Here is a 25,366-nt window from a genome sequence, read left to right on the forward strand (position 1 = left end):
CAGACGTATCAATGTCAGATTCAACATCGAAGAGGAAAACTGCATTCAAATGCAGACGCATTATCTCGACGCCCGTGCAAGCAAGACTGCAAACATTGCACACGACTAGAAGAAAAGGAAGTTGTCGCTGTTAGAAGAACGAGAGCTGATCCCATTTGCGGCTGGAGTAATGAAGAACTCAGAATGGCCCAACAGGAAGATTCGGACATCGAACCCATCCTTGCATGGAAGGAACATCAAGAGAAACCAGAATGGGCCGACATCTCCGACCGAAGCCCCACTCTAAAAGCATATTGGGCACAATGGGACTCACTTCATGTGCAAGAAGGGCTACTCAGGCGTAAGTGGGAATCCGCAGATGGTAAATCCTATGTAATGCAGCTAGTCGTACCTCAGTCAAAGGTAAATGATGTTCTCCGAGAGATGCACGGTGGAACTTCTGGGGGCCATTTAGGCATCAACAAGACGCTGGAAAAGCTACGACAGCAATTCTACTGGTTACGTATGAGAGAAGACGTTGAAAAGTGGTGCCGAAAATGTGATACTTGTGCCGCTAGCAAAGGACCAGCTAGAAAAATCCAAAGCAAGATGCAGCAGTACAATGTGGGTGCACCTTTTGAGAGAATTGCAATAGACGTAGCAGGTCCTTTTCCCGAAACCAACAACGGAAATCGATACATCCTTGTAGTGATGGACTACTTCAGCAAATGGCCTGAGGCATTTGCCATTCCAAACCAGGAAACCAAAACAGTTGTGGATAAGATTGTCTTTCATTGGGTGAGCAGGTTCGGAGTACCCATGGAACTTCATTCCGACCAAGGAAGGAACTTCGAATCTAAGATTTTTCAAGAGGTTTGCTCACTCCTTGGCATCAAGAAGACGCGAACAACACCGCTTCATCCACAATCTGATGGGATGGTTGAGCGATTTAACAGGACACTTAAGGAACACCTGTCAAAAGTAGTCAATGATAATCAACGAGACTGGGACCGACATATTCCATTATTCTTGATGGCTTATAGAAGTGCAACACATAGTTCTACTGGACATACACCATCGGAAGTCCTATTTGGCTCAACAATACGTCTGCCAAGTGAGATAAAATTTGGAAGTGTTCCAAACGAGCCACATGAAATAGATGAGTACGTAGATAACCTGAAAGGAACACTGGCTGACATTCACCAACGGACAAGGACAAATATAAAAGCGTCTAGTGACAGGATGAAAACAAGATATGACGCACGAGCGACAGCAACAGGGTTTCAAGAAGGAGAACTTGTGTGGTTTTACAATCCCCACCGACAAAAGGGACTATCACCGAAGCTACAACAAAACTGGGAAGGCCCTTACACAGTAATAACCAGAATTAACGACGTGGTTTACCGTATACAAAGAGGGGTAAGAGGCAAACTTAAGGTAGTTCATTGTGACCGTTTACATCGTTATAATGGTGATAGAAGCAATGGAGTTGTTCGGGACGAACAATCCTAAGAGGGGGGCAATGTAACGATGAATTACTGAACTACTTTTAAGATAAAAGTCTGAACACACTACCTACTCCTGCAAAGGTAGAAATGTGAACGGACCTTTAGTAATTAAGAAAAATATCTCATTGAACACATCTAAAAATATCCCACTGAACACATCTAAAAATATCTCACTGAACACATCTCAAAATATCCCACACTGAACACATCTCAAAATATCCCACTAGACTGGAAGTATGAAGTGCCCTTCCTGGAAAGGAAGTTTCGAGAGACAGGGACGAGAGCCTTCGAGGACGTTCTCGAGTCTCGAGATTCCGGTATAAAAGGCAGCGTAGACACCGACCGGAGACAGTTTAATCTTGAAAGTGAAAGAGTACAGTACAAAGTGAAATAAAGTGTTGCGAATTGTTAGTAGTAAATAAAGTGATTTAAAAGTGTGTTTGTTTGAGCGAATAATAAAAGTAAATTGAGTTGAAATAAAGTGTGTTCTTATTTGAACGGAAATATAAGTGGAAATTAAATAAGTTTTATTGTGAACCCGGAATAAAACATTACAATATTCACTTTTTTCGAAAAGTGGCTGTTGTAAATTAGTTATACTTTTAGTCGACTCACAAAGAAAAAAATAAAGGGCCAGTTGTACAAATATTTAAAGCCTTAATGGCCTAAAAAGTGAAAAAAAATGGGAAATTTACAAAAGTAAATTTTTTTTATTTCTTTCTAGCGCTATTTGTTTTGGAAAAAAAAAACTACAAAAAATGTTTTTTAGGGCAAAAAATAAGCTGCATCATTATTTTCAATTTTGTGGTCGGAAAAACTGTCACAAAATGACAAAATGAGTTTGAAAATTTTCGCTTTTTGACTTTTTGCAAAAAGTGGCCGTTGTAGTTATACCTTAACCGTTCAATTAAACCCCAAAAGTTTTCCACATTTACAACATTAAGATGGTAAACTTTATCAAACATAATTTTTTTATCATATCGCACATAACAAAAAATTTAATTTTGAAATACAGGCGATATTAGCGAACCTGGTGTGGAAACTAGACGAAGCATCAAAATTACGACTTTTTCAAATGTAAACCTAGATGGCGTTCTAACTCAAAAATGTTCATTGTTGTTTAGTGCCACTGTTGTTCTCAACGTGCCATATTTTCGTAGTTTTCCATATAAATTTTAACAGCTCATTTACGACATTTATCATTTTACCACGTCTACAAGTTTTCATGAATATCTACCCCTAATATTCATCGATTGTCATATTTAAATGATTTTGTGTAATAGATTTTAACTGTGTGGTCACAGATATTCTCCAGACTTTTAGTCGCCATCTTTATTATGTTAACCCAATGCAATAAGAGCTTCCCAAACCAAATACATGTGGTTTTGAAGAATGCCAAACAAATAAGTAAAAGAAGAAAACAAATCAAATTGTAGTGATTTTAAAATTTAATAGCGTTTATGTGCTTTTTGCACTAAAAATGTGTTAATGTTTATCGAATTACGCATAAAATAGGAAATTGTGTTGTATAAAGGTATAGCTACAACTACAACGGCCACTTTTTGCAAAAAGTCAAAAAGTGAAAATTTTCAAACTCATTTTGTGACAGGTTTTCCGACCACAAAATTAAAAATAATGATGCATGAAGCTTATTTTTCGGTTTAAAAACCAATTTTGATAGTTTTTTTTTAAAAACAAATAGCGCTAGAAAGAAATAAAACATTTTTACTTTTGTAAATTTCCCACTTTTTCACTTATTAGGTCATTGTCAGAGATCAGAAATAAATCTCAACCTTTTGAAAGGTTCCTTAAAACTCTTATTTGTTGCCATTTTCAATAAAGGTAATAAAATAACCTTTATTTTTAAAAAATAAAAATTTCTGTCAAAGTCTGAGAGAAACCTCTATTTTGTATTTTTTTATGTTTCGGTCAACCAGTGAGATTTATCGCTGAGAGAAAAAAATAAATCTCATATGCAAATGTATTAATTAGACCATCGATCTCCTAAAACATTCGAAATTGCATTGGTTTTGCTTGTCGACATTTTCGTCTTTACATTTATTTTAAACGAAAAGCGATATAATCTTGAGTCTTAAGAACTTTGAGAGTCTATTATTAGTTGACCTTAATACATGAACTAAGAAAAAACATCCTTTTCATATTTATTTTTGCAAAATCAAGACATTCTTGACGTATTCGACATTTTCATTTGAATTGACCATTTTTTATTTATTTTCAGCGAAACCGGTTAATCTATCAACCATTGAGAGATATTTAAAAAAATAAATCTCAACCGATAACCTTTATTTTTGAGAAACCGAATGAAAATAATGGTTGACTGTTATTTCTGGTCTCTGGTCATTGTAGTTATGGCTTAATGCTGTTTAACTCGTTCCAGACTCTTTGGCAGTCTTTCGTAGTTTTATTTTCTACTGAGAGAATTCTCTCCCAACTCTCATTAATTTGACAGACTTCCTAATTTAATTTTTATTGTAAGGCCGTGTGTGAATTGCGTTAAATAGTTAACACAGTGTAAAATTTTTGACACTATTGAATTGAACAAAAAAATTTCGGCTGTATGGCTTAGGCCCATTTGCTGAAACGAGTCTTAAATATTTATGTGAAACATAAACCCTTAAATTCTACATAGTGGTTTGCACGAACTTAAAATTGTGTCGTAAATTGCTCTAAGTTTGACATAACTTAGGTGGAAGAAATAGTAGAACTTAAGGATTTTATGTTTTACTTAAAGTATTTTATTGACCAAAACAGAATGAACGCGGCTTGAAAAATGTATGCATGTTGTAAAAAACGAAATAAATTATCAATTTAATCATCATCACCATCATCATATAATAAAACGGCGAACGCGATTTTGTGGTACAAACTACGCGGCCCACAAAAACCGAAGGGGCATAAATTATATACCGACCAAAAGCAAATGTTCCCTAGATGTGCAGAATGCATAATTTTTAAAGTTTTTATTAGCCGAAATAGGTAAATTGATTAAAATAAAATTCGATATTTTAGTAACAAAAAAAAAAACAACAAAGCAAAACAAAAACAACTGGAAATATTTGTTGGAAAACTTCCAATGGACTGGAATAAAATGTCATTCATGACTGAATGAATGAATGAAAGCATTCAGCGAAAATCAAAAAACATTAAGGTGGGTTCACATTGGTGCGTTGTCTAAGATCGCATGTAAACTATGGTTAACTTTCATTGTTTTAGTTATCTAAGTTTAGAAGTAAGATGTTTGTTATATTACCATGAATTTTTTTGTTAAAATCGAATTCTATTAAAATCGAGTCTATTACTAATCCCATCTTTTGTAAACACTTTTGATACCAATGAAATCTATTTTCGTCCTTTTCTCTCTTGAAAGAACATCAGAATTTGTCAGCAATTACATGAAGCCTCAAGAGTGCAAAAGAGAAAAAAGATGAAAGAAAAAATTCGATACGAAAAAATAGAGTTCGAATTCGGTTTTAGCAACCCAAAAACTATATGAAAAACATAGATGCAACCCCAGATAACAAATTTAGTTTTTTTGGTTTTGACATTTTTTTGAGGATATCTCAGAAACCTGACGTGATAGGGCGAAATTGACTTCGAATCTGGATTCAGTGATCCAAAAACTATATGATTAACATATTCCAGATCAAAGAAACATTTTTTTTGTTTTCGTGACATTTTATGAGGTTATCTCGAAAACCTGACGTGATGGAGCAAAACGGACTTCGGATTCGGTTTCAGCGACCCAAAAACTATATGAAAAATTTAGTCGCAATCCCAGGTCAGAACTTTTATATTTTTTTGTATGGCTGCCCTACTAACAATTTTGCTTCTTTAATGCTTTAAAGAAGCAACAATTGCATCTGTAAAGCTTTATCGAACCAAATTGGATTCAGCGATCCAAAAACTATATGATTAACATATTCGCACATCCAGATCAGAGAAAATTTTTTTTTGTTTTCGTGACATTTTTTGAGGTTATCTCGAAAACCTGACGTGATGGGGCAAAACGGACTTCGGATTCGGTTTCAGCGACCCAAAAACTGAAAAACTATATGAAAAACTTAGTCGCAACCCCAGGTCAGAACTTTTATTTTTTTTTTTGTGTGGCTGTGTATCAAAAGAAAATTCGAAAAAAGAGTCAAGCCTCTTGAGGCTTCATGTAATAGCTGACTTTGACAGTTCCTTTACCATTTTACCAAGTTTTCACTTTTAGACGTTTACATTTTTGAATAAAAGTCACTAATATTTTATCGCCGCATGGCAAAGCGTTTTTCTTATGAGGTTCAGGGAAAACTAACAAAAACGTCTTTTTTCTTCCTTATACCTTCCAGCTTATTTTTTGGTTTAAAAAACAATGGTGGTAACACACACAAGTTGTTGTTGTTCATTCAAATTCCTCAATATAAATTGATTACACAAGCAGCTGCCTGCAAGTATGAAAATACACAAACCTCTTCTAACAATTTTTGTAGTTTTCCCAAAAACAAAATAGCGCTACAAAGAAATAAAAATTTTTTACCTCTGTAAATTTCACACTTTTTCACTTTTTAGGCCATTGTGGTTATACCTTTAACAAATTGTTTTTATACAAAAAAAAAATATAGTTTCCGCATTTTTTGTTTTAATTTTCTAGCCCAAGCTACAAAAATGCGTTTGAAAATTTTCACTTTTGTACTTTTTCACTTTTTGAGAAATTGTAGGTAAAAGCCACTTTATGCAAAAAGTCAATAAGTCAACATTTTCACTTTTCATACTTTTTTTTATTAAATTAAATACACTTTTATTGCCACTTTCACTATTTTACACTTTTTTCTGCAATTAAAATTGCCAAAACAATAAATTTGTTGAATTATTCCCGGTAAATTGCTCAAAAACAATTCAAATAAACTGACGTTTGTGTCGTTTGACATTTTAATTTGAAGTTCTCAGCGATTTCTCGCATGAAAGTAAATCGTTGCTAGGATAAACATAAATATTTTTTAGAAACTTAGAATAAACTAAGTAAAACCTTAGAGCTATGTTCCACCTATCTAAGATTAGAATTTATGACTAGTATGAGCAAATGGGCCTTATTGTTTAATATTTTTTCTGCCTCTTTTCTGCCATGAAACTCCTTTTTAATAAAAAAAAAAAAAAAAAAAAAAACAAAAACCATCTGCAAAAAAAATTTAACCAGGTCCCAGAGCCCAATAAATTTTTAACAGCTGAAAATTTTGTATTCAAGTCAATAGTGTCAAAAATTTTACACGGTGTTAACTATTTAACGCAATTCACATACGGCCTTTAAGATTATGTAAGAAGCTTTAAGCCGTGTGCGAATTGCGTTAAAATGTTGATTAAATTTTCTACCACGATTAAATTTTTGACGTTTGGTTAAAAAAAGGGATCAAATTTATTTTTTTGTTGTGCGAATTGGGTTAAAATGTGTTAAATGGGACTTTCTTTTTTGCACTTCTTTGATTGAAATTCCCTCAAGATAAAACAAAATTACCCCAAAATATGGTTTTTTTTATATTCATTTAATTATTTTTTTAAACAAAACCCAGCTGAAAATATATAAAGTTAAATATTCTAGTATGAAAATGAAAGAAATTCTCAATTTCACACACTTTTTTTTTATTTGTATCGATAAACTTCCACTTCATTACGATCAAAAAGAAATTATTAATTCAGTCTTCGAACACTAATTCATAGTTCACCAGCTGCCAACAAAATAGAAATATAATAAATAAAAAACAAACAAACAATTCGTAAATTTTCAATTTTTCAAGATAAATAATAAATTTTAGGAAGTACTTTGTATTAACACTTTAACATTTCTTAAAATATCAACGCATTACAACAAAAATAATTTCAACTCTATCTTGATCTTTCTATCTTGAGAAACGTCAAATTTTAACCACTAGTGTCAAATTTTACCCTGCTCCGCAGCTGGGTAAAATTTAATCAAACGTCAAATTTTAACCAACATTTTAACGCAATTCGCACACGGCCTTAGAGTGAAATGTGACATGGTAGCCCCATTAAAAAATCAACACGGCAATAGCGGCAATTTTTAAGCTTTAGAGGTTAAAGTATTTTTAGTTACTGATGATTGAAAAATCAGAGCTGTTCGGCCGGGTTCCCTAATTTTTCCATTTTTTGAGCTTTAGTTACTCCACTAGTAGAAATTTTTGGAAATTGTACAGAGAATTTTTTGAAATTAATTTTTTCAACACCTTACCTAACGGTATCTGTAATATAATTTTAAAAAAATATAATATTCTGTAAAATTCTTTTTACGAGTTTTTTTTAAGAGAGTTTTTCAAGTTTTTTTTTAAAGTCATTATTAACGGTACCTGTCATAGAAACGTTTTTTTTCAGTTCTGAATTCTTCTCAAAAGCATTTAAACAGGGTGTCCGGTAAAGAATGGATAAGCCTGAAATGGCTGATACCTACGCTGATGACATTGTTTTTGGTTCCATAATCTTTTAAAAAACTGCAGTGTTATTGAACTTTTTCTTAGAATCAGCACCGATACAAGCCGACTTACATATCGTCGGTCTCATAAGGAAACCTCGCAACTCCACCTTTTTTCTAAATAGACTTAAATTCAAATTTTGTTTCTTTACTCTTTTGTCTCTCCAGTAAAATTTTGATTTTGGGAGTTACGAGGTTTCCTTATGAGGCCGACGATATGTATTTGTAATCGCTCTATTTATATATGTAAATCAGTTATCTCTCGCGCAAGAAATCTGCTGCCGGCTCAGAGACTAATAGCAATTCAGTTGCGGAGAGCAAATCAAAGACGATCACGTTTAAAAAAAAAAATAGTAAGTATACGCCCAAATGAACACACTAGGTGTAACCAATTTCAAATATAATTAAAACTACAATTATTATCCAAAAAGCTTTAAATTAATTTATTATTAATAAATAAAGAACTCACGAGTTGACCAAAACATGCACCATTTCATTTCGAATAAACTTAAATTTGGGAATAAAAAGGGGAAGGGATAAAAATAGTACGAAATGGAACAAGGAATGAAAAGAAATTTAGTATGTTCCGAGAATGAAATTTGGGATATTGGGGGAATGGAATAAGGTATGTTTAGGAAGTATAAGATGTTGCAGATTTGTATCCAAGATTTTTGTTGCTAATTATTCTTAGCAACTTTTGTTGAATCTTTATGTGGGAGGGATATGCAACTTGGGAATGATGATACCTTATAAGGTATTTTGCCACATAAATACCGATAATAGAGTTGAACAAAAGAAGGTTGTTCAACAAAGAAAGTAGATCTTAAGTTATGTATTTAAATAACGAACAAAGAAGGTTCTATGCTTTACAGGAAATTTAGGATAGACAAAGATTCACTTGATATACCAAGTTCAAAGTGTCGAGACGACTAAACTCCACTCGAAAATAACGATCATTTTACATTTTTTAATTTACATAAGTTAATTTTATAAGTGTTAACTTTTATAATACTTTACTTATAAATTTCATAAGTGCTAACGAAAGCAAAGCAGAGTTAGATTAAGAACAAAAGAAATAGTTAATTGATATAAACTGAATATCAATTTATTTGAGGTAAGCTCGAATATAGTGTAGTGAAAATACTAGAAAAATTATTAACAAGGGTATTTTTTCTAGGCGGTTTTGTTTAATTATATAGACCGCCTCAATTCCATATCTAGAAAAATTGGCTTGATAAAGAAACCTACAAGAAGAAAACTATACGAAGTTACAAGGAAAATTAAGTTAACCCAGAAGGAACCCACTATAGTTCAGGTGGCTAATACGCCCTACTAGCAGTCTATAGTACCAGAGAACTCAAGTTCAATTCCAGTGTGGAACCAACCAATAATTTTTTTATTGCATTTTTTTATTTAAAGTAAATTTTTTTAATCAAAGTAATTAAGCTTTTGTTGATACTTAAATTTTAAAGTTTAAATAATTAAAATACCTAATTCGAATCGGCCATACGCTAACAGTGACGGTAACAAAAGAAGTTGTTTTAAACAATTATAACACGAACCGGGTCTAAAGATATATATACATTTGAATAGTGTTTTAAAGAACAATTTTAAGTATATACATATTAATATATTGTGGAAATAAGAACTAAAAATACCGAAAGTCCTCACGTCAACTTCTGCTGCAGTGATCACTTCATCAGGATATAAAAGGGTGAGTTTGATTAAAAAATACATATATATTAAAAATAAAACTTATATTAAATTATATACTTATATCTATCTTAAAATAATAAAGCTATTCAAAAGGGTTTTGTGGGTAGGGGATTAATGATTAATTAATTGAATTAACATAAAACTAAAATAAGAATAAAAATCTAAAATTTATAATAAATACGAAGACGTTATAATCGCTAATAACTATTTCTTTGAACCAAATCTAAAAACGTATTTACTGAATTCGATTTAGTATCATAAAATTATTTGTCTTTAATTTCGATAACATTGCATACAAATAAAATATAACTAAAATTATTGAAATTTGCATTAATATTAAATAATTTTGATAATGATAAACTTAGAATAAAATGATGATCTTAATGAAATGCAAAACTATTTATTTTTCTTTAAATGAAATCTGAAAAGTTAAAAGAATGAAGATGGAGTAAGTTTTAACATAAAGAGATGGGGGGGACAAAGTAAGTAGGAGGAAGTACTGAAGATAAGAAGATGCCAATTTTAAGGGTCGTCTAGGCGAGTACGGCGACTATGGAAGGGAGGGTGAGAAAATTGTCTCGCGTATCTTCAACATCTAAAGATACATTAGACTGGTATGATATTTATTTTTTTGTAATAAGGTTGAAGATCAAAGAACCACACCCACCGACGAGCTACAGTAGCGACCAGCATACCAGCAAAGATCTTCGGTACCCAAACAAACCTGTTACAAAATGGCGCCCAACGTGATTGTTGCCCACTATTGCGAAATAGTGAGGCCAAGATTTTTGAGCCACTTCAAGATTTGATTGCAGTTTAGTTTAAATTTAAATTTTTTTATTTTTTGATTTTTTTAGTTTTTTTTTAACTTTGCTTAATTTTTATAATATTTGGTGATGTCTGCCTGTGAGTCCCGATGACTGATGGTATGGTTTCGGTATCGCGTTGCCACATGGTAATTCACACCAAAAACATTTAAAATACAAGAAAGGCTTAACAGTTTGAGTCTGTGGAAAATCTATTAAGGTATTCACAAAGCCGAACAATTTAGCCCTTGCTTGGAGATGTAGGTTGGAAGAAGACTCGTAATGCGGGAGCGTTCTCGAAAGTCCTTTCAGCTGATTCTCAGTAGATCCTTTTATTTTATTTTTCTTAGAGTCTTCTCAGATGAAAAGTTGTCTGTTGTTGTCCTAAGGAAAAGAAAATTTAATTTAATAAAAGTAATTTCAAAATTAGTTTTAGATTCAGAGTTACCACTAGTTTATTTAATTTTTTTATCTTGGCTCAGAAGACTACGGCATCTTCTCATTCTTAGGTCTTCAGTCCTTTTATAGTTTAGTCACCCTCATCTCTTTAACAATTTATGAAAAGTTTCTGAAATTGAAATATAGTTTTTATTAAACAGAGTTTATTATTTAATTAAATTTTTATTTTTTTGAAAAGCCAAATACAATTTTAAAAGTGAAATTTATATTTTCCTGATTAAAATTCGTTTTTTTTAACCCAAGTTAAATTATTTTAAAAATCGAATTGTTTTTTTTTATTTTTTATTTTTTTGGTTTGAGTCGACTGGATAGAATTTTGAAGTTCTGGTATCCAGATAAGCTGTTGGAGTTCAAAATAGAAATAGTTTTTATACTTTGTTTTCAAACATTTAATAGATTAGAGCTTGAATTTATTCAAGAGAAAGCTTTTGTGAGTCGGTTTAGAGCTCAAGAGTATGAGCCAAAACAACCCGAAAAAAAGTTTGTTAGGCAGTAGTTGGGGAAATCTTCGAGCTATATCAGAAGCTAGGTTCGAAAGTTTTGTACGGCGTTTTAACAACACCATAGATAGGTTTAATTTAGATCAATCGGTAGATTTTTCCAGAGAATTAAACTCAATTATTTCGGATTATAGTGCCGACATGTCTAATGTTAATGGTTCAGTAGAACCTTCGGAGGCGAACGAAAGTGTACAGTCAGAAGTAGACTTAGCGAATAAAACTTTTGAAAATGGAATAGATCCTGCCCGGACAGAACAGGTTGTCCCTCCTGGAGCAGGAACTTCTAACACAGTCCAGGGTCCTGGTAGGTTTGAACGTGATGATTTCGCTGATAGGGTGGAAAGGAGTCTACTCGATAACCAAATGCGTGTTTTTGAGCAAATGAAACAATTTATGGATAGTGTAAATCAGCGGTTAGACAATTTTGCGAAAAGCAATCCTCAAACGTCTGTAGGTGAACATTTCGCACAGCAATTTACTTCTCCGCTGCAAAGGGAATTTAATGCTTTATCATTAAATAACTCAAATGCTTCAGTTAGGTGCCGTATAGATACATGGCATATTAAATACGATGGCACTAGCAATATCTCCGATTTTTTATTTCAAGTGGATTATTTGCAGGTTTCGTCAGGGTATACAGATGAGCAAATAAAACCTTATTTTCAGTCATTACTCAATGGTAAAGCTAATGAGTGGTTTTGGAGGTATTTACGTAAGAGACCAGATGCGAAACTTGCAGAAGTGAAATCTGAGATGCGTAAAGAGTTTGAACGCCCGGAAAGTGATGTAGAAATTTATATGCGGTTGCTCACTCGCAAGCAGGGATATAAAGAGTCGTTCGATGAGTTTTATAATGCCATTGTTAAGATCAATGATCGCATGAAAGAACCATTCGATAGCAGAAAATTAGTAGACGTTATTCGAAATAATGCGAAGGATAAGTTAGGAGAAATGTTGTTGGCTGCAGATGTCAAAACAATGGAACAATTGAGAATAAAGGCTAGGGAAGCCGAAAGATTTTTGGCAAAACGATTTTCTTCTCCCAAAGTTGTTCATGAACTAGCTTTGGAAGAAGAAACAAAGCAGCATGACGTAGAAGATGAAGAGATCGCAGCTTTTTTGCATCAAGGTAGGGTAGGAACAGCTTCAAATTATTCTTGTCATAATTGCGATGGAAAAGGACATTCATACTTATACTGTCCTTCACACACCCGTAATTTGTTTTGTTATTTTTGCGGAGCAAAAGGTGTAACCACACTTGAATGTCCAAAACATGCGGGAAACTCTCGACGGGACGACAAGAAGGGTTGGGAAAGTCGTCCCCCGAAAACCAATCCAGACCCTTCCAAGCAATAAAGAAACAAACTAAGAAACAACTTACCTCTGATAACTCCTGCTCTCAACAAGACCAAGGAGAAAATTCCCAATTGTTAGAAGAAAAAGACAGTAAGGTAGAGTCCAATCCAACCAAGGTTCTCAAGCGTGAAGTACCTCCGGAAATTTCTAGTCACCCAGTCCACACTTATGATCTGAAGTCTCTTCACGATAGAAAAATGACTTATGAAAAAGCGCGTGCTAGAATAATGGGAACAAAACAAAGTTTAGTTGATAAAAAAGTTCAAAAATGTAGGAATAGGTATAGGAACAGAAGGAAAGTTAGAAAACTAATTCTTGATTCAATTATTTCTTCTGAATCAGATGGTAGAATGTACGCCAACGTTTTACTAGAAAATGAATCTATTTTCGGATTATTGGATAGCGGTGCATCAATTTCAGTACTAGGCAAAGAGTGCTTGGATTTAGTAAAGCGAATAGGAGTAAAGGTAACATCTTACGAAAATAAAGTTAGCACCGCAGACGGAAAAGCTCATAATATAATTGGATTTTGTAAAATATCCACAAAATATAATGGTGTTTCTAAAAATCTTACTTTCTACCTGGTCCCAAACCTCACCCAGACACTTTATTTAGGCATGAACTTCTGGAGGGAGTTTAATTTATTACCTCAAATCGGTGAAATACAAGCTAATGTCGATGACGATGAAAAAGAGGTTAATATTAAAGATGAAGCAAAATTAATTGAACTTTCCCCAGAACAGAAAATGCAGTTAGAGGCAACAAAAAAGTTGTTCCCGAATTTTGTCGAACTGGGTCTAGGAAAAACTCACGTTGGCATTCACGTCATTGATACTGGTGAAGCGGCACCAATCAAATCAAGACACTACCCATTGTCTCCCGTCCGACAAGAGGAAGTTTATAAAGAATTAGACCGCATGTTAGAGCTTGGGGTTATTGAGGAGTGTAATTCTCCATGGTGTTGCCCATTGGTTTTGGTAAGAAAGCCTGGCAAAGTTAGATTGTGTTTAGACTTTCGTAAGGTAAATGCAGTCACAGTAAAAGATGCGTACCCCATGCCGCACATTGATGGTCTATTGAGCCGAATAAAGGATACACACTACATCTCAGGCATTGATCTCAAGGACGCATATTGGCAAATACCATTAGAAGAAAAGTCGCGGCCAAAAACAGCCTTTGCAGTCCCAGGTAAGCCACTTTACCAATTCAAAGTGATGCCATTTGGACTGAGCAATGCAGCGCAGACGTTGTGTCGTACCCTTGATAAGGTTATACCATCACGTCTAAGACATCAAGTTTTTTTATATCTAGATGATTTGTTAGTTTGCACTGAAGATTTTGAAAGTCATTTGAGTATATTGAAAGAAGTAGCATCGTGTCTTCGCAGGGCTAATCTTACCATAAATCTCGATAAGAGTAAGTTTTGCATGCGGGAGATAAAGTATCTTGGATATATAGTAGGACATGGGACTTTAAAAACTGATCCAGATAAGATTGAAGCGATGGTAAATTTTCCCATTCCCAAGTCTCAAAGACAAGTTCGACGATTCTTAGGACTGACTGGATGGTATCGTCGCTTTATCAAAAACTATTCTGATTTAGCAGCACCGTTGTCGGATTGTTTTAAGAAAAAGAAGTTTGAACTCAGTCCTAAAGCTTTAGAAGCTTTTAACAAGTTAAGAGAAGCTCTTTGGTCAGCACCGGTATTAAACCAACCAGATTTTAAAAAGCCTTTTACGATTCAATGTGACGCTTCTTCGGAAGGCATTGGGGGTGTTCTCTTTCAACTGGATGAGGATGGAAATGAGAAACCCATAGCATATATGTCTAAAAAGCTCAACAAAGCCCAAAGGAACTATACGGTAACAGAGTTGGAATGTCTTGCTGCGGTCTTAAGCATAAGAAAGTTTCGAGCATATGTTGAGGGATTACCTTTTCGTGTGATAACTGATCACGCAAGCCTGAAGTGGCTAATGTCACTGAAAGACTTGAGTGGACGGTTAGCTAGATGGAGCTTAGAGCTACAAGGTTTTCGTTTCGATATAGAACACCGAAAAGGATCTCTCAACGTAGTACCCGATACTTTATCTAGAGTAGACATGGATGGTATTTCAATTCTGTTACCTGTACTAGGAGAAAGTTGCGATGAGATTTCTATTACTTCAGTTGCAGAAGAAGTAGATTTAGAGTCAGAAGATTTTGATTCCGAACAATATTCCAAGTTGAGAGAGAACATCCTCGCGGAGCAAGAGTTACTTCCGGACTTGACAGTATCTGGAAAATATGTGTACAGGAGAGTGCGTTTTAGAACTGGAGAGGTGGGTGAAGAAGATTCACTTTGGCGACTTTGGTTGCCAGAAACATTAACTCGACAGGTGATAGAATCAGCTCACGATAGTAAGCTGTGTTTGCATAGTGGTTTCAGCAAAACATACGAAAGAATTCGCGAAAAGTACTATTGGCCAAAAATGGCTATAGATATAAAACAGTATGTGAGTTTATGTGAGACTTGTAAAACAGTCAAAGCTCCAAACGTAACATTGCGCACTCCTATCGTAAATCAAATAGTAACCGAAAGACCTATGCAAAGACTTTTCATAGATTTATTAGGCCCCTATCCTCGAACCAAACGGGGAAACGTTTATGTCTTAATTGTATTAGATCATTTCAGCAAATTTGTTTTCTTGAAAGCACTTTCAAAAGCCACGTCTTCAAAAATAATTCAGTTTTTAGAAGGAGACATTTTTCATCAATTCGGAACTCCGGAAATGATACATTCTGACAACGGTCAACAATTTGTGTCTAAAGAATTTCAATCGTTTTTAAATATCTATGGAGTTAAACAACAGAAAACGGCTTTATATTCTCCGCAGGCCAATAACTCAGAAAGAGTAAACCGAAATGTTTTAAGCAAATTAAGAATTTGTATTTCCGAAGACCAAAACGATTGGGATATTCATTTGTCAAGCATTGCTTGTTCGTTGCGTTCAGATGTCCATGATTCTATAGGATGTCAACCATATTTTGCACTGTTTGGCCAAAACATGGTAGTACACGGATCAACTTATAAAATAATACGAAATCTAAAAGCACTCGCGGATCCCGAATTACTAACTACCCCAAAGGAGGCTAAAATAGTGCTATCAAGACAGAAAGTAGCTGAAAATTTAAAGAAAGCACATTTAAAATCGAAAAAAACTTACAATTTACGTTCCAATCCAGTAAGTTGTGTAGTGGGTCAAGAGGTGTTTCACCGTAATTTTGCCCAAAGCAATTTTGCTAAAGGCATCAACGCAAAATTATTGCCAAAATTCCTTAAGTCCAGAATCCGTAAAGTTGTAGGGACTTGTTTATACGAACTTGAAACGCGTGAAGGTAAATACATAGGAGTATATCACTCGAAAGATATACGTCAATAACCTGAAAGAAAAAGTAAACAAAAACAAACCACAAAGTATCAAGCGTAAAATCAGAATGAATTTATAGAACTTATCTGATAGAAAGTTAGAACTTTGCCCGGCACGAGACAACAGGGCGTAAGGTACGGCTCCCACGTTAGTTGAAAGATGCGACTTTTTCTTTAAGCAAATTTAGCCGTACTCGCAAATAGTTAATCCAAATAAAAATCATATTGTTTACAGAAAATGTAAACAAGACTGAACTGTCATTTCATTTTCAGTCATTTCACTTTTCAGTTATAATCCGTTTCGAAGTAAGGTTAATTTTGTATAAACAAAATAGTAACCGTACATTTTAATTCTTTTCTTACACATTGAGTCATACTTTCTCCTTTTAGCACAAGAGGGTATATGATAATACTACGCACCAATTTTTTTTACAGCCATTTTTTTATTTTTTTATTTATTATTTTTATATTTTATTGAATTTTGTTTTTGAATTTGTTTTAGCAAAAGTTGAAGTATCACTTCTTTAGCACTATGCAAGAGTATTTAAAAATCACTGTTAAAGTAAACATTTGATAACTTTTCCGATGTTCAAAATCTCGTACGTACGTGGGTTCATATGCATTGTTTCCAACAAGTATTTGTCGGAAACCAGCATAGCCCTGTAACCAATTTCAAATATAATTAAAACTACAATTATTATCCAAAAAGCTTTAAATTAATTTATTATTAATAAATAAAGAACTCACGAGTTGACCAAAACATGCACCATTTCATTTCGAATAAACTTAAATTTGGGAATAAAAAGGGGAAGGGATAAAAATAGTACGAAATGGAACAAGGAATGAAAAGAAATTTAGTATGTTCCGAGAATGAAATTTGGGATATTGGGGGAATGGAATAAGGTATGTTTAGGAAGTATAAGATGTTGCAGATTTGTATCCAAGATTTTTGTTGCTAATTATTCTTAGCAACTTTTGTTGAATCTTTATGTGGGAGGGATATGCAACTTGGGAATGATGATACCTTATAAGGTATTTTGCCACATAAATACCGATAATAGAGTTGAACAAAAGAAGGTTGTTCAACAAAGAAAGTAGATCTTAAGTTATGTATTTAAATAACGAACAAAGAAGGTTCTATGCTTTACAGGAAATTTAGGATAGACAAAGATTCACTTGATATACCAAGTTCAAAGTGTCGAGACGACTAAACTCCACTCGAAAATAACGATCATTTTACATTTTTTAATTTACATAAGTTAATTTTATAAGTGTTAACTTTTATAATACTTTACTTATAAATTTCATAAGTGCTAACGAAAGCAAAGCAGAGTTAGATTAAGAACAAAAGAAATAGTTAATTGATATAAACTGAATATCAATTTATTTGAGGTAAGCTCGAATATAGTGTAGTGAAAATACTAGAAAAATTATTAACAAGGGTATTTTTTCTAGGCGGTTTTGTTTAATTATATAGACCGCCTCAATTCCATATCTAGAAAAATTGGCTTGATAAAGAAACCTACAAGAAGAAAACTATACGAAGTTACAAGGAAAATTAAGTTAACCCAGAAGGAACCCACTATAGTTCAGGTGGCTAATACGCCCTACTAGCAGTCTATAGTACCAGAGAACTCAAGTTCAATTCCAGTGTGGAACCAACCAATAATTTTTTTATTGCATTTTTTTATTTAAAGTAAATTTTTTTAATCAAAGTAATTAAGCTTTTGTTGATACTTAAATTTTAAAGTTTAAATAATTAAAATACCTAATTCGAATCGGCCATACGCTAACAGTGACGGTAACAAAAGAAGTTGTTTTAAACAATTATAACACGAACCGGGTCTAAAGATATATATACATTTGAATAGTGTTTTAAAGAACAATTTTAAGTATATACATATTAATATATTGTGGAAATAAGAACTAAAAATACCAAAAGTCCTCACGTCAACTTCTGCTGCAGTGATCACTTCATCAGGATATAAAAGGGTGAGTTTGATTAAAAAATACATATATATTAAAAATAAAACTTATATTAAATTATATACTTATATCTATCTTAAAATAATAAAGCTATTCAAAAGGGTTTTGTGGGTAGGGGATTAATGATTAATTAATTGAATTAACATAAAACTAAAATAAGAATAAAAATCTAAAATTTATAATAAATACGAAGACGTTATAATCGCTAATAACTATTTCTTTGAACCAAATCTAAAAACGTATTTACTGAATTCGATTTAGTATCATAAAATTATTTGTCTTTAATTTCGATAACATTGCATACAAATAAAATATAACTAAAATTATTGAAATTTGCATTAATATTAAATAATTTTGATAATGATAAACTTAGAATAAAATGATGATCTTAATGAAATGCAAAACTATTTATTTTTCTTTAAATGAAATCTGAAAAGTTAAAAGAATGAAGATGGAGTAAGTTTTAACATAAAGAGATGGGGGGGACAAAGTAAGTAGGAGGAAGTACTGAAGATAAGAAGATGCCAATTTTAAGGGTCGTCTAGGCGAGTACGGCGACTATGGAAGGGAGGGTGAGAAAATTGTCTCGCGTATCTTCAACATCTAAAGATACATTAGACTGGTATGATATTTATTTTTTTGTAATAAGGTTGAAGATCAAAGAACCACACCCACCGACGAGCTACAGTAGCGACCAGCATACCAGCAAAGATCTTCGGTACCCAAACAAACCTGTTACATAGGATACCTATCTAAAACGGTTAGGTTATCATTTTATAAGACATTCTGGTGAACATACTGGTGTAGGTGTTTCATGTGTTTTTTTCGATGTGTCGAGCATTCAGAACTGAGTAGTTCGTATTTATTCCTGATTTTAGGAATGTGCAATTAAAAAGTCGAACATTAAATAGTTTAACATTTGTATTTTAATTTTCAGAAAAAAAAAAAGAATTATGAGCCAATTATAATTATTAAAAGTTAAAATAAAATCATTAATATTTTTGTTTTCACAGTTTTTCGTTACATTGTTTGATTTGCACATCAAAACAGCTTTTTCATTAAACGCACGAAAATAAGTCTGTTTTAAAAGGTTGTCATCAACTCATCTTGGATACTATTAGATCTTAAAAGTTGTCTTGGTGTGGGTCCACTACCCAATGCAGCCAGGTTTTCCGAAGAAGATGCCTCTGCATCTTTTTCAGCGTGGTAGGCATCAGAGAATTCCTAAAACAGAGAAATAAAATAAGAATAAGTAGCTAACATTTTAAGAAAAAGAATTTTTCGTAGGATAGAGTTCAAAATAAAGAACGATTTTGAAAAATATTACTTTCAGAATCCGAAAAAATATATAAGTTTTTCTTATTTATTGGACTTTAAAAGAAGAATGAAATGTGTAAAATTAAACAAAAAAAAAAGGTTAAGGCCAAATAAGACCTATCAAATGCACATTTTTGGGACTTGTAGGGTGTTTAAGGATCCCATTGAACAGTGCAAATATTTATAACAAAACGCTTTTACCTTTAGTCTATTTCCAAGGAATACAGATCTCTCACGCTTCTTGTTCATGTATTCCGATGCAGCCAACCACCTGTGTTCAAGACATTCCTCAGAGTAAGGACGTTTGCTGTAAAAAAATTAATTATTGCAAATTATTCTAAGCTGGCTTTTATTCAAATCAAATACCTTGGGTTTCGCTTAAACAAGAACATAATGAACCGTGTCGCTTCTGGGGTAACTTCACTATACAAATTTTCAAAACGATAACGAACAAATGTAATATTCTGCCGGGTTTCAGTATCGTCATTTCCTCTAAACGGACTCGACCCAGATAAAAGGATGTAAGTTAAAACTCCCACCGACCAAATATCGCTTTGAGGCATTACAAATTCTTCATTTATCATTTCTGGAGATTGATAGTCGAGAAGTCCACAAACAGGAACAGTACCACCTAGTTTTGAGATTTTCCTTGATGATCCGAAATCTACGAGCTTAATCTGCACTGAACGCACAGTTGCCATGACAATATTGTCGGGTTGAATGTCAAGGTGGCAAAAACCTCTCCAGTGAAGGTATTGTAATGCATCTAAAAGCTGTGTTATAACAGTTGCAACCATTTGCTCTGTGTATTCGTGTCTACTGCTGAAATAATTTAGAATATCAGCACCCTGAAGTTTCTCCATAATAAATATTTTAATTGGTAGATTTGGAGGGCTGTATGCAGCAAATAGAGAAGCTATCCGTTCATGACGAAGAGTTCTCAAATGTTCGAACTCGTTTTGAATAGCATTTTCGTTGTTTTTATCGACTTCGAAGATCTTACCCACAATCATGGCATTTGTCGATTTTTGAATTCCCTTAACAACAGTACTGAATTTACCTCGATGAATTTCGGAAATAAAGCTGTATTTATCACTTATGTCAGAGTCGGTTATCCAACTGAGGGATTCACGTTCCAGTTGATAGTCTACGTGGACTTTTCTTTCTTCGGAAACAATTTCATGGCCACTTTCTGTAAGTTGTTGCAGATGCTTCATAGCTTTGGTTATAGTTATTTTGGGAGCCTCATCTCCCGATGTTCTTACGTGTGTAGGTATTCCCATTTCACTCCATCCAATTTGGTTTCTGGAAGCAAGTCTGAAATGATAATTTTCATGGGGCTGCAGGCCATGAACTAGATAAAATTCGTGATCAATGTTGTCAGCTACAGTTGTCCATTGTTCACTTGCACCGTGCTTGTATTGTAGACTGTAACAAAGAACAGCAGAGTTTCCATCGGAACGTGGTTGTTTCCAACGAAGAAGAACTTCTGTAGAACTTACTGATGACACTTCTGGAGAGTCTGGTGGGTTTGGTAAGCTTGCCATAACCACACGACAACGAGCAGTGGTTTGACCAACCCTATTTCTTGCAACAGCCTTATAAATTCCAACATCATAGAGGCTTGCGGGTTCGAATTTCAGAATTGAACGGCCGTCTTCGTCAGAAACTATTTTTATACGTTTGTTTTCTGTTATAACCATATCGTTTTTGAACCATTGTATGGACGGTTTTGGATCACCTACAGCAAAGCAATGAAGATATGCAGGTTTACTGTCGGTTACGGCAAGAGTTTGGGGTTTCTCCCTAAAGAATGGTGGATTGCCTTCTCTTTGACTTTCAATAAGGGCATCTGCTTCAGCATATTGATCAAGTCTAGGTCCAAGTTCAGTTCTTAAACGTCGAATGGAGTAAGATTCATTAACGGTATAAGAACCAATTCGGCTTTTACGTTCATCATCGATTTCTTCGTCCATTATGTCTGTGAAGCGCCTTCTTTCTCTTATGACAGGTAACTTTATATGTAAAAGAAACATGAAAATGTGTTATTAAATCAATAAATTGGAAAAAATTAAGATGATTTAAACACTAATATTTTGCATTTTATTTATTTTTTTAACTCTTTTTATTTCGTAGGATTCCACTTTAAGACTAAAGGCTTAACTATATTGGATCAAAACAGAAAAAAGTGAAAAAAGTGACTTGAAAACTTAAAAAAATGAAGCTAAAAGCTTAATTTTTGGTTTAAAAAACTTTTACTGTGCGAGCAGTTTTCCAAAAAAAGGCCAATGTTTGTAAGCCTTTATAGGCTATAGGCACTGTTTCGGTGAAGACAACATTTTAATGGAACGCACAACAGAGTTGGGTGAGCTCTTCAAAAAAGTCAAATGGGTGGATGTGGTGAACAGTTGGCATGGAATGATTCGAAGTCCTACTTTGTGGAATCCTAATTAAAACAAAGACAAATTCCATTTCTTAGACTTACACTCCAATCCAAGTTCTCAGTCATGGCATACGTAGGCGATCTTCGGTGAGCAACTTTCATATACTCACGCAATCTCACCGGGAAGCTGACATCTCTCAACTGCAGCAGATAAGTATCTGGACCATATTGATAGCTTCAAAATAAATAAAGTTAATACATTTAAATGAATATTAAAGTTTAAGACCTTACCGACTCTCGGACTCTATCAAACCAAGCTCATAATCAGGATGTAAATATTTCGATCCTGTGTCTTTCCATGGTGCAGATCTTTTTTTCGGTTCAGGAGTGCGTTCTGGTGAACCGTCTGGAGTGTACTTGAAACCAGGTGGGTAAACCATTTCCGATGGATGAGTAAAGGCATCGTGTAAGAATCTTCGACGGTAGTAGTTGTTGCAAGAAGCATTGGCATACCAATCCGAGTAACCTCTGTAATAGTTTCTGAGACGATCGGAGCTTATCTTATAGCCATCATAATCTTTACGATCGAGCATAAAGAACCATGGATGTCTTAATGCTGTTTTAACGTCCAATCGTTCGGTAGGATTGTAAACTAGCAATTTCTTAATAAAATCTCTAGCTTCGAAACTTATGTCCTTCCATAAAGTTTCATTGAAATCCCAATAACCTTCGCGTATTTTTGTCAATGTTTCTCTATCAGTTGCTCCTCTGAATGGATTAAAACCAGATAACAGGACATAAGTTATTATACCAACAGACCACATATCGTGCGAAAAGCTAACTCCTTCTCGATTTACAACTTCTGGAGAAACATATTCAGGCATTCCAAAGTCCAAAGTTGCCAAGCGACTTAGATGAATTTTTCGTGCAAGACCGAAATCACAGATCTTAAGGTTATCACCTCCAGGAACCCAAATCAATAAATCTTTAAGCTAAATTAATAAGATTGACAATATAATTTACTATATTTCTGAAAATAAATACTTTATATTGCTAGATTACCGTTAATCCCATGTGACCAACACCAATATCATGCATATATTCCAGTCCAAGCAAAAGTTGATGCATATAACTGCATATGTCCCTCTCTGTGTAGTAATTTCTCTTAAGCAAATTATCCTTTACCAATTCACCACCAGAAGCTAGCTCTATGATAAGATTGTAACCATGATCCATTTCATAAGCATCATGAAGTCTTATCAATTTCTTGTGGTTCAGCATGTTCATGATGTCAATTTCATTGAGCATGAATGGACGAAGTTCTGATCTTCCATGCATAATCTTGGCAGCATAACTTTCACCTGTTGCACGTTCAACAGCATGATATGTTATGCCTTGAGTACCACGACCAAGTTCATCTCCAATATCATATTTATCCGTAAAAGCTATTGGCTTGGATCTTACGTATGGATGTCTTCCATAGGTCTTATAAATGTAAAGATCTTCATCTTCTTCAATATGTACCATTACGGAGGTACTTATGGATCCGGCAACGTTTCTTGCACTAATCGAATATAAGCCTTCGTCCTTGCGAATAGCATCTTGGATTGAAAGAACGCAAATATCAGGTTCGTAGAAATTAATCTGATGATAAAAATAAAAGCATAAAATAATAAAAATTAGTTATGTTTTGAGTAAAAAAAAAAAAACAAAATTTAATAATTTTTACGACCGAAACCATATTGTTGTTTAAGCACAACTTAAGAATAATACTTCCAAATAGTATCAGTAAACACTTCGAATACTTACCTTAATTCTGCTGGTATCAGTTATTGGTTGCCAGTCCTTAAACCACTTTATTTCTGGATAAGGTACTCCCACAACATGTGCTTCGATTCTTCCATTCTTTCTTGACATAATAAACAGTTCATCTGGTCGTTTCTTGAAGCGTGGATGCTCGGCAATTTCTAATCTCACTCTTTGGCGAGCTTCTCCATGTTCGTTGGTGGCAACTGCTTCATAGATTCCAACATCACGATCAAGCATTCTAAATTAAAATTAAGTATTGTTTTAGCATTATTAATAAATCTTTTTTTGTAAAAAAGAAAAATTTGGAAAATTTCTGCCCAGTTTGTGAGGTCCACAGAACACTTATTGAAAAAAAAAAACTAATTTGCTAATGAAAGATTGGCATCTAATCTAAAATATGGTCTAGCCACATTTTTATTTTTTAAATTTTGGTCATACCTTATTTTAATATTTCAGCAACAGTTTTTGCAAAATAGTACAAAACAACTTTTTTCTTGCATAGTTTATGAGACACTGAAGTGAAAAACACATATGATATATATATCAATTTAAAGGTAATGAATAAAATTAGAACATTGTCTGAGCGGATTTTTCATTTTTGGCCCTATTTTTGAATAATCATTTCATGAAAAACATCAAAATTGTTCATTTTCTAATGCATTCTTACCTCCTTTTATTGATCCAACAAAAAAAACTTAATCAAAAAGCTACTTATTATTGCAAAATAACACAATTAATAAAACTATTTTTTTTTATCAAAAAGTCGTTACTTTTTGTTAACGGCTGATTTTAGTTCTAATTTAGTTCTTTTTTTGTTGGAAGTTGGAACATAAACAAGTTTGAAGTAAGAAGATACAAAAAAAGAAGAAGGACGATATAAAAATGTATAGGTTTTCGAAATATGATTTTTCTAAGTTTTTTGTCGTTGTTTTTTCCAACCTACTTAGTATTCGGGCTTTATCTTGAGTAATAGACGAATAATCTGAACAGAAAAGCCGGCGCCTGAAAGCTGAGTAGGTAAATAAGCAAAAAACACTAGAACCACTTTTCTGGGTCACTCCAGATGTTTAAGTGCAATGTATTAAAACATTTTTAAAAAATCGATTTTTGAAAGGAAATTTTTGCAAAAAAAAACTTTATTACTGAAAGAAAAAATCAAAATCTCGAATCCTTATAGTTTTATGTGTGTATAGAACACTTTCTGGCAAAGATAAAAAGATAATTTTCTTCAAAATCTATGGATAAATTATAAAGATATGACCATTTTTGTAACGATCAATATTTTCGACATTTTCTGTTACTTTTTGAGTTTTTGTCTATAACTTGAAAAGCAAGCCGAATTTGAAAATCTTTATTAAGTAATTTTTTGTAGATAAATAAATTTCCCCTTGAAAAATAATTATATTGTTTGACACTGGTTTATTATTTAAAAACATCTCTTGTAATTTAATTTTAAGATATAAAAGCTTAAAAATAAAGGTAAATTACAATTTAAATTTAACAAAACAGAGTTCTGCATGTATGTATAAATGTTCACTATGGTGTATACGTAACATTTTTTTTAGAAAATCTTAATCAGTTGATATAAAAATTTTAGTTGCATACATTTTTTATAGCGTGAGAGTGGTCACCATAGTAATTTGAATTAAAATCAATAAAG

At 33.3% G+C, this 25,366-nt stretch overlaps 1 protein-coding gene and 1 long non-coding RNA gene across 6 annotated transcripts in view; both read right to left on the reverse strand.

Moving 5' to 3' along the window:
• Positions 1-9,992: 9,992 nt before the first annotated feature.
• Positions 9,993-14,084, reverse strand: LOC129905593 (uncharacterized). Its single transcript, XR_008770620.1, has 3 exons — positions 12,831-14,084; positions 10,939-11,058; positions 9,993-10,874 (listed from the first exon to the last, which is right to left on the reverse strand). It is a non-coding gene; the product is annotated as an uncharacterized LOC129905593 (long non-coding RNA).
• A 5,016-nt stretch (positions 14,085-19,100) lies between these two features.
• The window catches only part of LOC129915090 (obscurin), a 52,274-nt gene continuing 46,008 nt past the window's right edge, over positions 19,101-25,366 (reverse strand). For all 5 annotated transcript variants that reach the window (XM_055994580.1, XM_055994560.1, XM_055994572.1 and 2 more), the window contains 7 exons: positions 23,707-23,944; positions 22,960-23,541; positions 22,189-22,889; positions 22,000-22,132; positions 19,881-21,529; positions 19,716-19,821; positions 19,101-19,421 (listed from right to left, as the gene is read on the reverse strand). In XM_055994580.1, coding sequence (XP_055850555.1) covers positions 19,281-19,421; positions 19,716-19,821; positions 19,881-21,529; positions 22,000-22,132; positions 22,189-22,889; positions 22,960-23,541; positions 23,707-23,944 — 3,550 coding nt within the window. In that variant the 3' untranslated portion in view covers positions 19,101-19,280. The remainder of the gene's footprint in view (positions 19,422-19,715; positions 19,822-19,880; positions 21,530-21,999; positions 22,133-22,188; positions 22,890-22,959; positions 23,542-23,706; positions 23,945-25,366) is intronic.

The sequence above is a fragment of the Episyrphus balteatus genome, chromosome 1 (genome assembly GCF_945859705.1).
Source record: "Episyrphus balteatus chromosome 1, idEpiBalt1.1, whole genome shotgun sequence".
Taxonomy (NCBI): domain Eukaryota; kingdom Metazoa; phylum Arthropoda; class Insecta; order Diptera; family Syrphidae; genus Episyrphus; species Episyrphus balteatus.